The sequence below is a fragment of the Vulpes lagopus genome, chromosome 12, assembly GCF_018345385.1.
Source record: "Vulpes lagopus strain Blue_001 chromosome 12, ASM1834538v1, whole genome shotgun sequence".
NCBI classification, from domain to species: domain Eukaryota; kingdom Metazoa; phylum Chordata; class Mammalia; order Carnivora; family Canidae; genus Vulpes; species Vulpes lagopus.
This window is the reverse complement of record NC_054835.1, coordinates 10,462,914-10,475,410: the sequence shown is the minus strand read 5'-3', so window position 1 is coordinate 10,475,410 and position 12,497 is coordinate 10,462,914. Positions and strand designations below refer to the sequence as shown.

The 12,497-nt window shown below is 58.3% G+C and overlaps 1 protein-coding gene across 2 annotated transcripts in view; it reads left to right on the top strand.

Moving 5' to 3' along the window:
- Positions 1–12,497, top strand: part of COL5A1 (collagen type V alpha 1 chain) — a 152,861-nt gene that overhangs the window by 118,220 nt on the left and 22,144 nt on the right. For both annotated transcript variants that reach the window (XM_041724123.1, XM_041724122.1), the window contains exons 40-54: positions 257–346; positions 441–494; positions 1,779–1,886; positions 3,916–4,023; positions 4,890–4,943; positions 5,849–5,902; positions 6,008–6,115; positions 7,007–7,060; positions 7,150–7,257; positions 8,336–8,389; positions 9,251–9,358; positions 9,970–10,023; positions 10,302–10,355; positions 11,527–11,580; positions 12,170–12,223. In XM_041724123.1, coding sequence (XP_041580057.1) covers positions 257–346; positions 441–494; positions 1,779–1,886; positions 3,916–4,023; positions 4,890–4,943; positions 5,849–5,902; positions 6,008–6,115; positions 7,007–7,060; positions 7,150–7,257; positions 8,336–8,389; positions 9,251–9,358; positions 9,970–10,023; positions 10,302–10,355; positions 11,527–11,580; positions 12,170–12,223 — 1,116 coding nt within the window. The remainder of the gene's footprint in view (positions 1–256; positions 347–440; positions 495–1,778; positions 1,887–3,915; positions 4,024–4,889; positions 4,944–5,848; positions 5,903–6,007; positions 6,116–7,006; positions 7,061–7,149; positions 7,258–8,335; positions 8,390–9,250; positions 9,359–9,969; positions 10,024–10,301; positions 10,356–11,526; positions 11,581–12,169; positions 12,224–12,497) is intronic.

Below are 12,497 nucleotides of genomic sequence, written 5' to 3'. Positions count from 1 at the left end.
AGCGCCAGCCCCTGGAACGTGCCCCAGGCGTGAGCACAGGTGGTGTTTCTGTGTGTGGAGCTGCTGGTGAGGAAATCCAGTCACAACTCAGAAGTTCCTTCTGAAGCCGCTGCCCAGGCAGTCTAACCTGATCCCACTCTAACCTGATCCCAGAAAGATCTGGAAGGGGAAGCCCCGCCCAGTTCCCCACCCACCCTGGCCTCGGGCATTGCTTGGAAGGCATCGCTTACAAGCTAATCTATGGCTCTGATTTCAGGGTGACCCAGGCCCCGCCGGCCTGCCTGGAAAAGATGGCCCTCCTGGGTTACGTGGCTTCCCCGGGGATCGAGGGCTCCCTGGTCCAGTGGTGAGTGAGGGGCCAGGCGGGGTCGGACCTGGACACCGCCCAACCCGCGGGCCTCTCCCCATGGCACCCCGACCTCACTCTCGTTGCTCTGCAGGGAGCACTTGGCCTGAAAGGCAGCGAAGGCCCCCCCGGCCCACCAGGCCCCGCGGTGAGTGCTATCAGTCGCACAGATGTTTTATCCCTTCCTCTTTCTCAAAACCTGGTCTGCAGACAAGACAGGGTGGCCCAAGGGCCAGGAGAGCATGCATGTCAGCCCTGCTCACTATGGGTCCCTGGGGGACAGTGGGCAGGGGCCCCGAGCTGGCAGCCAGGGTGACAACGAGCCAGGGGCATGACCCAAGGTCAGGTAGAGACATGGGTGTGGAGGGAGGGCCGCGTGGTCCTGTCGAGGAGCGGGGAGCATGCTGATGTGCTTAGCGTAGGTCTGGGCAGGGGCTGTGGGGACCGAAGGTCTCTCTCACCCCTGAGCCTGGATTCAAGAGTCAGGTGACCTGCACGGCCTGGGCTGCCCATGCAGAGGTGAGCCGGCACAGGTGCAGGTCCGTCCCCAGAGCCGAAGGTCACTTCCAGGGTGCTGCCTGCTAGCTGAATGGCCACCCCTCCAGCCTTCAGAGTCCAGCTATGAGAGGTCTGATGATGCAGTGTCCCCAGAGCCGCCTCTGTGGTCTGGGAGAGTGGGGAGCCGCACGGGGGCTGTGCCGACAGACCCCTGTTCTTGGTCGACACCTGTTGGAGATGTGACACCTGCTGTACTTTCCGTGGCCCTTCAGAGGGGGACCATCTCACAGGCCCGACTTCTTCATGGATGTGGGGCTCTGGGAGCTGCCCCCCAGCCTCCGGCTGGGTCTGGGCGCAGGCCACAAATGGACCCCACCAGTCCCCAGTTGAGTCACGGACCATTTCAGAGAGATGACAGTAGGGAAGCCAGGCCTTTCTTTGAAACGTTGCTCGTCTTTCCAATAGAGCCTGGCACAAGATGGTGGCCTCCCTCTGTGCTGACCCTTGAATTAGGCCAGGTTCCCCCAACCAGCGGTACCCCAGGGGCAGCGTCTCCCCACCAAAACATGCAGCACAGGGGAGCAGGGCAGAGAGAGCCTTTTGTGGGCAGCAGATCCCACGGGGAAGTGTGGTGCCAGGCCCCGGAGTGGGAGCCCAGAGGGCGAGGATATCACCCCAGGCGAGTGCTTAAGGAGGCCGTGTTCTCAGACCTGGGGCAGGAGAGGCAGGCGTGTGCTTGGCATTGCAGGAGGGGAGAAGCTGGGAGAAACCGAGAGCCTGAGCACTGGTCTGAGTAGTCTGTGCTGCCCAGGACCCTGGGAGCTACCAAGGGCTCTGGAGTGAGGGTCAGCGGTAGGACCTGGTAGGACTTTGGGAAATTGAATCCATGCATTCAGAGAGCCTCGGAAACAAACTGTTTTCTTGCCCACCCCAGGGATCTCCAGGGGAGAGAGGCCCAGCTGGTGCTGCTGGGCCCATCGGAATCCCAGGGAGACCTGGGCCCCAAGGACCTCCAGGGCCGGCTGGGGAGAAAGGAGCTCCTGTGAGTACTGGCTTGGGGGCTCAGGGGCCCTCCCCGCCTTAGCCCCCTCTGACCTGCCACTGGCAGTTGTGCCCCAGGGGTTTGTGGGATGGGGGAGGTGGGCGGAATGAGTGCTTGTCCCCCAGGAAAGCGTGTGTGTTCCCAGAATCCTCACTGAGGTCCAAGGGTCAGTTCCCAGTGTTGGCTTGCTTCTATCGGGGAGTCACCTGAGCTGGAGGGGTGCTAGGGAGCATCTTGGCCAGGCACATGCACACAGAGGGAGGAGCTGTGACCGTCCACACATGGCCTTGGCCTCGGTATGGGCTCTGGGTGCCGTGTGTGGACGGGTCTGTTGCCTGCTGTATACCCAGCTCCCCTAGCTGGCAGGAGCCAGGGTGGTCTTTGCATGAGAAGGGTGGGTGTTTGGGGTGGGAGCCCCCTCCACTGGTCTAGGGGTGGGCATGGAGGCAAGTGCTGGGAGAAGCAGCTTCTTCCTGGACCCCCATAGCCACACTCTCAGTGACCATGAGTGTGGCCCAGTCACCTGTGGAGGCATCATGAGACCTCCTGCCCCAGCCTTGGTGTCCATGGAGGAGATCAACAGGTCCCTTCTTGTCCAGACACCTCCTGGGAACCTGGTGGCTGCCCTCTGCCAAGCACTTTCCCCCAAGTAACTGCAAAATGCCCTGACACGCTTCTGCCTCAACCGTGTTCCATGTTCAGCTTCCATCACATGGTTTTGCAAACTCCCACCTGCCCCGCATTCAAACAGCTGTGGAGACAAATTTCAGCTCCATCCTCCCTTTTGCATTCAGATGTCAGAAAGAGCGGAGTTCTAGGGGAGAGGGCAAACATGCACATAGATGATCTCTGACCGAGTCAGGGCACCCATGCGGATAAGTTCCTGTCGGAGAGACACAGTCTTCTCAAGGCTTGGTGGTTCATGGGTGGAAAGGGCCCGGCTGCCTTCCCTGGGCGGGAGCTCCCGCTGGAAACCGCCAGGAATCTGGTCAGTCTGCTATCGGCCATTCTAATGGCATCTAATCATTTCCACTGAGACCACTGGACATCAATCCAGCTGAATTTGGTGCCAGAAACCCACCTTCTGTGGGGCATTGGATACATAAAGCGCGCACAGATTCGGCTGGAAACAGTTGGGTTTGTTGCTCCAAGAGACTAAACACTTGAGCAGAAACCTCTCAGAGTTGTACTGTGCACTTGAAAGCTGGTCATTCTCCCTGAATGACTCGAGAGAGAGAGCAAGCCAGGTATCTAAGCAACCTGACCAGTAATGTCAGACCAGAGGATTCTGGGCACCTTACTTAGGGTAGACATTTATATCTTACCCTAAGGCAGGAGCTAAGTGGAGGAGCAGGCAGTGAACCATGCAGGCAGGAAAGGATGAGCCAGGGTGCTGACATCCAAGTAGGTACCGGCCGCCCCAGATCCCGAGGCGGAGTGCACATTTCCTCTCCTGTGCCCCCTCCCCAATGCATACCCTCCTTGTTCTGTGCTCTCACAGTGATCCCTAGACTGGCAAAACTGAGCAAAGCAAGAATAGGGAGGATGTTTGAGCTGACCAGGGACATTTTTAAGGGAAATGAGTCAAAGTGACAAGAAAAGAGAGATGGGTGTGTGCATGCCTACTGGGCAGGGGGAGTTTGCAGAGAATTGAAAGGGTAGGAACATTGGTGGAGGCCTGAGCTCAGGTCCTCCTGGCCGTTGGCATAGATGATCCCACACGCAGTCTCAGGAGTCCTGCTGGCTGGGCTGAATCCTGGCTCTACGTTTCACATGCTGTGACTCAGTTTCCTCATTTCCAAAAGAGGAGGCCTTTTTTGGATGGGCACAGATGAGATGCAGTGGTGCACTGGAAGCAGGTGGCATGGGGCTAGACTCTGAGCTGCCCTCTGCATAGCTGGCTGAAATCTGTTAGGACTGTGGCGAGGGTACCGACCCAAACAGCAGGCTCCTCCTCTCTGGGGCGATGAGCTGGTGGTGGGATGTTCCCATTACAAGCTGTGTTTGACCTGAGATCTCTTCCCTGTAGGGTGAGAAAGGTCCCCAAGGTCCAGCTGGCCGAGATGGCCTCCAGGGCCCTGTGGGGCTCCCTGGTCCAGCTGGCCCCGTGGGCCCCCCTGGAGAAGATGGAGATAAGGTAAGGAGGGTTCACACAGGTCCTCTCGCCTGTGGACAACGCACCGTGCTGGCAACTGGGTGACCCCTGCCTGCCCTGCGCGCTCTGCATGCACAATTTCAGTAAAGCCCACAGATCTGTGGTGACAGATGAGATCTCTGGTATGCCGGGTGAGGGGGCGGGGGACACTTAGAAACTGCTTCTGTGCCCCCCTCCCCCCCCAAGCACTCTGCTGTTTGCCCAGGACATTGGCCGCTAGTGGCTGGGGCGAGGAGAAATCCTCCCTGCTCTCTAATGCTCGTAGCGGTTCCGAGTGCAGAGGCTGATGCAATGAGGTTTTAGTCCTTATCCATTTTTCAATGTCTCCCCTTGAATCATCCCAGCTCCCTCTCATGAAAAATGTGGCTGCGGGAGTTTATGTTTTCTCTCTCATTGAGTAAAGACCGTGAAATTTAGCTCTTTGGTTTCACTTTCCATTTATGATGACTCTCCAGTGACATTTGCAATGTTGTCACCTGTGCGCAGAGGATGCCGCCTCTTGGGGCAGGAGATGGCTCCGTGCAGCGGGTGCTGGAGGCTGTCGTGACCCCTCAGGAGCTCCATAGCTCCGCTGTTGGTTACTGTCCTGCTAGGCATGCCCCCGCTTGACAAAGTGCATATTTTTTCACCAGCACCGAGGTCCTATAGGGCATGAGATCAACGGCTTGCACCCCATTCACTGTTGCATTTGAAGGGAAATCTACCTAATTTATGGAAACGTCTCTTCCTAGGAAAGTTCTTGGGCTGCCCCAGAGGGGAGATTAATCTCAATGTCTGAGAAAAATGAATTATGGGGAGCAGCTAACGTGCAGGCAGTTCAGGGCTAACGGACTGTCCTCTTCCCACAGGGAGAGATCGGGGAGCCTGGACAGAAGGGCAGCAAGGGGGACAAAGGCGAGCAGGTATGGGCCACGCACCCACTGCTGGTGTTAATGCTGTTGTTGTCACACCCACCAACCATCCAAGCGGGACGCAACCACCGGGCTTCTGTGGGACTTGTGTGGGGGTGGCATGCACCTTTGCATTGATGCACACGTGTGTCCACATCTGAGGGGACCCCTCTTCATGGACAAGCAGAAGCACTCGCAAGTTTCCTAGAACAGAGCTGGGGGAGTGGGAGTGTCTTGTCTGGAGGTTTGGGGTTCTGCAGGCCTGGGTCACGGCCGCCCTGCGGTGCTCAGGCTATGAGCGCCCTGCTAGAGCAGTGCCTGGACCTGTCCACTCTGAAGTCCTGGTGTGTCCTTGGGGAAGGCCTGTCACTTGGTTGCTGGCCCCGTCCTCGTTGTGGTGACATGTGTCCACTCTGCTGCATAGCTGGGCCTCTTCCCGGTGACCAGTGATCCTCTGTGTCAGGGGACCTGCTGACCCCGGCTGGACACACTCCCCGGGGGCGGTGCTGCCCGGTACCCTCCTTGCCGTTCTCTCTCACTCGCTCCATGTGCCAGCAGTGCACTGTGCATAGAGACACATGGGGGCTGGTATGGCACTGCCAGGAGTGAGCTCTGGGATCGTGAGTCCTGCATGTGTGAGCTGCCTGGTGTCCAGCCTTGTTTTTAAAACAGGGCCTGTGGGACCCCGATCCTGGGTATGTGGTGGGAACTAAGGTGACACTCAGTGGCCATCCCCCGCCCCCGCTACCCGTGATGACCCACGAGGGCCTGAATTCAGAGTCTGCAGGTAGCCTACAGCTGGCGACCCACATGTGGGGGCTGACCGGGCCTCAGACTGTGGACCCCACACCGACCAACCCTCTCCCTCGGCCTCCGCTGCCATCTGAGAAGCAACCGTGTCTGTCTTTTCCCCACAGGGTCCTCCCGGGCCCACTGGTCCGCAGGGCCCCATTGGACAGCCTGGCCCCTCAGTGAGTACCTGCACCCGGGACCCTTGGCCCATCCCCAGCCCCCCCACCCCAAGCCCGCGGGGTGCCCGCAGCTGCTCCTCACCCATGCCCCACTCTCTCCTGCAGGGAGCCGACGGCGAGCCAGGCCCTCGCGGGCAGCAGGGCCTCTTTGGGCAGAAAGGTGACGAAGGTCCGAGAGGTTTTCCTGGCCCCCCCGGGCCAGTGGGGCTACAGGTACCTGCAGGTTTTGTGTGGTGGCAGCGGCTGGTCTACCTCACAGGCTTCCACCTCTGTGGAGCCTGCCCCACTCTCCCCTTCCTGTCCCCTCCTCTCCCCTCCTGTCCTGACATCATGAGCATGGGGAATCTAAGACTAAGCTTTGGGGGCCTCCCAGAGCTTTCTCAGGAATCAGAAGCAATGCAAGTTCCCATGATTGCAGATGTGTCCATACGTGTGTCTCTTACCCAGCGGTACCTATCTCCGAGCTCCCCGTAGAGATGCGGGAAGTGATCGACCAGTTGTAAACCTGTAAAAGGAAACTGCCTGCCCTGCGTCCTGCCCAGGAAGGGTGGCTTTGAACGCTCGGGCGCATTTCATCTCCCTGCCTCTCTATGCGTGTGTTCATGTGCTCGTGTGCACATGTGTGGTTTTGTTTGGCTTTTGCAAAACCTGAATCTGGCTGTGTGTGCAGAAAGTTTGTGCAGCTTCTCCCATTTCCCTTTACAAGTTGTGTTCAGTGTTAGTAAATATTCTTTGGATGTGTCCCTTTTTATTTATTTTTCCAAGACATGATTTTTAGTCACCGCATAGCGTGCCAGCATATGGTGGTGACATAATTTATTCAGACATTTCCCTGCTGTTGGCTCATTAGGTTTTACTGTTTAATGGGACACTGAAGCAAGCGCCTTGGTCCATAAATCTCCAAGTACTCTCTAATGATTTCCTTGGGCTGGTTCTGAGACTTGGCATCATGGGGGTATCCTCATATTTGGCTGGACGCTTAGAAGCACATTCGGAAGCTCTTGGGCGCTTGCTTGGCGCCGTGGCGGGGAGACCACGAAAGCCATGTGGGGACTGGGGTGGTGTGGTGCTGACCCACTAAGTCTCTGCTGTGTTCCTGCCCAGGGTCTGCCAGGACCTCCCGGAGAGAAGGGTGAGACTGGGGACGTGGGCCAGATGGTAAGTGTGACCAGGACGCACCGACTTCCCACTTCCGTTTTGGCCATGGTTGGCATTTTGTCTGTGCTCAATGGTTCTTCTTCCCCTAGGGTCCCCCAGGTCCCCCCGGCCCCCGAGGACCTTCTGGAGCTCCAGGTGCAGATGGGCCACAAGGGCCTCCGGGTGGAATCGGCAACCCCGGTGCCGTGGGAGAGAAGGTGACTCCTGGCCCCTTGCCGTTGCAGTGTCTGATGTGCGAGTGTGTGTGTGTGTGTGTGTGTGTGTGTGTGTGTCCAGCTGTGGATACAGAGACCCGCAGGGTGTTGCCGGGCTGTTCCTGTCGAGTGTACTTTGACACTTAGCAGATCTGCATGGTGGAGATGGGAGTTCTGACCCCTGCCCACCGTGGCCTTTGCAGAATCTCCCAGCCATACACCCAACCAGCAGAACTGGCCCTGCCCCTTCTCCATGACCTGGCTGATGGGTCTACTTCATCCCTGGAAGTACTAGGGTGGCTCCATTGACCATTCCCTTCATGGTCAATTCCGTCCTCTCAAAGTCTAGGGTCCCCGTATGATCTGATTCATTCTAGGGTGTGGGTCCTGGGGATGCCTCCATGAGCATGGCGGGCTTCTGTGTGTGCACACGTGTGTGCATGCCTGTACATGCATGTGTGCGGTGGGCAGGCCTCCACTGCAGTGCCTGTGAGCATGACCCTACCTCCTTGGGATAAGAGGAATGAAACCAATGTGCTTCCATTCACTGGCATTCCCTGTACACAGTTTTCACAGCTTTCTGACGTCAGCCTGTTAAATTGGAAGAAGTCCTCCATGGCTGGTCATTTTTTATGATACGAGAATTACAGACAAATGTATCCTGCTACCACCATAGATTAATGATGCCCTGCTTCTTCTTAGAGGTGTCCTCCTTCTGGGGTTCCTGCCTCCTCCCGGCAGCCCAGTACCCTCTGCTCTCTGTGTTTGCCTGGCCCGTCCCTCCTGTGTGGTCCTCCCAGCCCTCCCACTGGCTTCTTGTGATTGTCCCCCATAACTTGCTCAGAGCACCATCCATTCCGTGTACTGTGGTCACCTCCTTCGTGTGACCATCACAGCCCGCTGGCATCACTTACCCTGATGTGGATGTGACATGGAGCCCCAGGGGCTGTCAGAGTGCAGTGGATGCTCTCATCCTGGGCTCCCCACCTCTAGGGCCCGACGGCAGGAGGATTTGCTAAGTGCTTGGAGCTTGGGCCACTGATCTCCACGCCGCCATAACCATGTCATGTTTCCTCCTTAGGGTGAACCTGGTGAAGCTGGAGAGCCTGGCCTGCCTGGAGAGGGGGGCCCCCCGGTGAGTGGGCTCGCAAGGCGGGAGGTCACCACCATGGACCTCTATAGGGTGGGAAGCACACACTCTACCTCAGTTTTCTCATCCATGAGATGGGAGCCACATCTCCCCTCATGTTTAACTCATGGAGTTACTGTAACACGAGGGAGTGAGATGGGGAGTGAGCAAGTGTGTGTGTCTGTGTGTGCACACATTTGAGCCTGTGTGCAAGTGCGAGTGTATACGTGTGCGAGCATGCCTGGGTGTGTGACTGCATGCATGTGTGCAAGTACAAGTGTGTGCATGTATGTATGTGAGCATGCCTGTGTGTATGTGCACACACATTTACACATGCACGCAGGTGTGAGTGCCATGAACACCCATGAGCCAAGACTGTGAGTTGCTCTGCTGTCTGTGGTGTTCCAGACCTGCTCCTGGGCTGCCATGATGTGGGGGCAATTGTCCCCTCATCAGCCCAGACCTGGAGTATCCTGACCTTTGCAGGTCAGAAGGGCATTCTTACCAGGGTCTTGGGCCCAAGAAGTATGACTCGTGGACAGAGGTCTCCTGGGCCTCTAGCTGCTCCCTCCACCTGCAAACTGGGGGGTGGCCAGGTGGCCTGAGTCCCTGCAGCCCCTCCCACCTAGAAGCTGAGTGTTGTCTCTGAAGGCCCTGTAAGCCAGTGGGCTCCTCAGGCCTGCCTCGTGGTGCTGGCTGGGCCAGACCACATGGGGAGCTGCTGAGGGCCCGGGAGCACGAGCACCTGCCAGTCCCCACCTGGCCCAGCCTGTGGCCTCATCAGAGCATGCACTATCCCATGCATGCCAACGAAGGGGCACACTGGAGGCCTGCTCTGAGGACATTGACATTGGCCTTTCCCTCCAGGGACCCAAAGGAGAAAGGGGTGAGAAGGGCGAGTCGGGCCCTTCTGGTGCAGCTGGACCCCCTGGACCCAAAGGCCCTCCTGGGGATGATGGTCCTAAAGGCAGCCCTGTGAGTAGCTCTGAGATGCGCCAGCACCATGAAACTCTGGGGGCTCTGTGTTGGGTTATTCTTACTCCCACTGGCCATGCACTAAAGCCTTCTGACTGTTATGGGGCTTGGAGTAACATCTCTAAAGTTTAGAGGTTTTCACACCAGCTGCCAAGCCAGAGCCGTGAGGGTAGGAGGTGTGGGGTGTGAGGCTTTGGGGGCTCCTGTGAGGACCCTGGGAGCTTGCTGAGATGCATTGTGTGAACGGCGGCCTCTCTGGATGCCGCCTTCCCATGGCCTGCCCTGGCTTGGCCCTGGGAGGAGGTTCTACGTGGCACATTCTAGAAGCCTACAGGTCTAAGCTCCGGCTCAGCCTGAAGCTCTGGGAGCAGGAGTGGGCATGGCACCTGTCCTCTGCAGCGTGCCTTGAGAGTGGAGCGCTGAGCCCGTCTGGCTTGGTGTGGTGTGGCTGGGATGGCACGGTGCTCTCCAGAGGTCTTCTGGGCCATCGGGTGCCCACCTGGTGTCAGGACCAGGAGTGTTGTATAGGCTGGGTGAGGCAGGGGTGTAGGGGTGCAGCAGCAGCAGCTCGATTGCTGAGGGCCGATGTGCCTGTTTTTTGTTTCTTTCAGGGCCCTGTTGGTTTCCCTGGAGATCCTGGTCCCCCTGGAGAGCCTGGCCCCGCGGTAGGTGTCCCGGGCTGCCGAGCCCCCAACTCCCAGGCCCTCCACCTGCCTTTGCCAACCCTGATTCTTTCTGGTTGTCTTCTATGAATTCTCTTCGGGGCCCAGTGCTTTCCCAAATGGCACCCCTGGTGGTCAGGTGGAGAGAGCATGTTCCCACAGCGTACCTGTGCTGCCCAGGTTGACTTGGATTCTAGGGCAGGAACTAGGGACATGGTGGGCGTTGGCGTGTGACTCAGGTGCCAGCAGGAGGCAGAAGGAACTCGGTTTTGTTCCCACAGGGTCAAGATGGCCCCCCTGGTGACAAAGGGGACGACGGTGAGGCCGGACAAACGGTGAGTCCACTCATGACTTCCAGGGATCCCACACGGCTTCTTGCTGGAAGGTGTCGGGCACTCTTGGGTTTTGCAAATTGCTTTGTTCATTTCTTAGAAAAACCCAAGCCCGGTAAGCTTGTAGGATCGATTCTGAACAGTGACAGGACCGTGAGCTCCCTGCGCTGTTAGAGGCCAGGGACAGGTGTACCAGTGGTTCAGGACTCACCGCCACAGAGTCCGTGACTGCCCAAGCCTACCATGAAGGTCAGGCCTTATTCCTGCCTGATCAGGCCGGTGCTCTACTCCAAAGGGCTCCGCCCAGGCCAACTCTTGGGCTGAGATCACACCAGGCCTTACCTCTCGCACCTGACACTGAGTTTCTGCGACATTGCTCACTCTGCACCAGCCAGGTAGACAGCTGCTGGAGGTTTCCTGCCCTCAGGCCCTGGCTGGTGTCACTGGTGTTAGATGAGCAGAAGCAAAGAAAGCTCAAGGGCCCAGCTCTGAGGCCAAGTCCCCTGAAAGATGCCTGAGGACCCTGGCCCCCTGGCCCGTGACTTGGGATGACCCTCATCCTCCTCGTGCCTCAGGTCCTCTTCTGTAGAAGGGGGTATCTGCAGAAGGTGGTGTGGACAGAGCCAGCTCCCTGCATAGCCAACATAACGGCTATGTGCTGGGAAAGTGCTCTTTGAAAATGTGACAGCTTGGGGGGCCCATGACTCAGTTGGGTAAGCGTCCATCTCTGGGTTTCAGCTCAGGTGTGATCTCAGGGTTCTGGGTTCAAACCTCGTGTCGGGCTCCACACTCAATGAGGAGCCTGCTGGAGATGCTCCCTCTGCCCTGACCCCTACTCATGCACGCATTCTCACATGCCCTCTCTCAAATAAATAAATAGATCTTTAAAAAAATAAAATAAAACGTGGCAGCACGGGTACTATGAGCCAGGACTCCCCACACTGCCCCACAGCTGCGTTGAGGGCAGAGGTCAGGTACAGGATGATTTCACCTGGGACTTCTTGCGGCAGTAGCTCCCCCCCGACCTGGGACAAGAGAGACAGCCTCAGCACTGGCCCAGGACAGTACACGGGGGGAAATGTGTGTTTGGTCAGCCTCACGCCAGCGCAGACCTGCCGTGCTGCTGTCTGACCTGCCCTAATTCCCGAATTCTGTGTTCTTTCCCCGACACTAGGGATCTCCAGGCCCCACTGGCGAACCAGGACCGTCTGGGCCTCCAGGAAAAAGGGTAAATGATCCTGCCTGCTGCCCTTGGCCACCCGGCCCTCATCAGCCCCGCAAGCTCTGGGTGGCCCTGGTAGGGAAGATGCTGCCATCTGTGGTGTGGGCTCCAGCCCTGCCACATCCTCAGGCCCCACACCCGCCAGGTCCATGGCCCCCTGCATGGAGGCGAGGCCAAGACGCCATCAGTAATTCCCGCTGTGGGGAAAAGACACCTACAGAGCCGGAAAACGCCTCGCCCTCCGGCTCACACCTTTCCTGAAAATCAGAACCAAAGGGCCGAATGGTGCTTTTCTGCGTGTTGAATTCTTAGCCTTTGCTGGTGCTGCAGTGCAGTGGCCTGTGTGGCATGTGACCAGGAGAGGGGCCCCAGTACTTGGACTAACCCGGAGGCCCCTCCCAGGGCTGGGGTCCCTGAGACTTGCTCTGAGGGCCTGGTCCTTGCTGGCCAGGGGTCTGGGAGCCCCCTCCCCATGCTGTAGGCCCTCCATGTCCTCCCTGCCTGCCCCTCCAGCCTGGGCTTCTCCCGACACTGAGGTCATCGCTCTGGCGTCTGCAAGCAGCTCCTCACGTGTTTTTCCCTTGCTCTGTTCCAGGGTCCCCCAGGCCCCGCAGGCCCCGAAGGCAGACAGGGAGAGAAGGGAGCCAAGGTAACGTGCTTCCCTGCCCAGCTGTGACTGCGGAGCTTCCGGAAGAGCGGCTTGCATGTTGGCCGGGTTGGGTGGGAAGCGGAGATGTGTGCATATAGGAGAGCCACAGAGGCAGCAGGGAGTGGGAGGCGGCTCAGGGGGAGGCCCGGCTCTCACTGCAAACCAGGAGGGCGGCAGCTGGCATGCCCCAGGGTGCACAGGCTGTCAACCCCTCCAGCCTGAGGGTGGGGAACGGGTGCTGGTGCACTCAACCTGGTGCTTGACCTGGCCACGT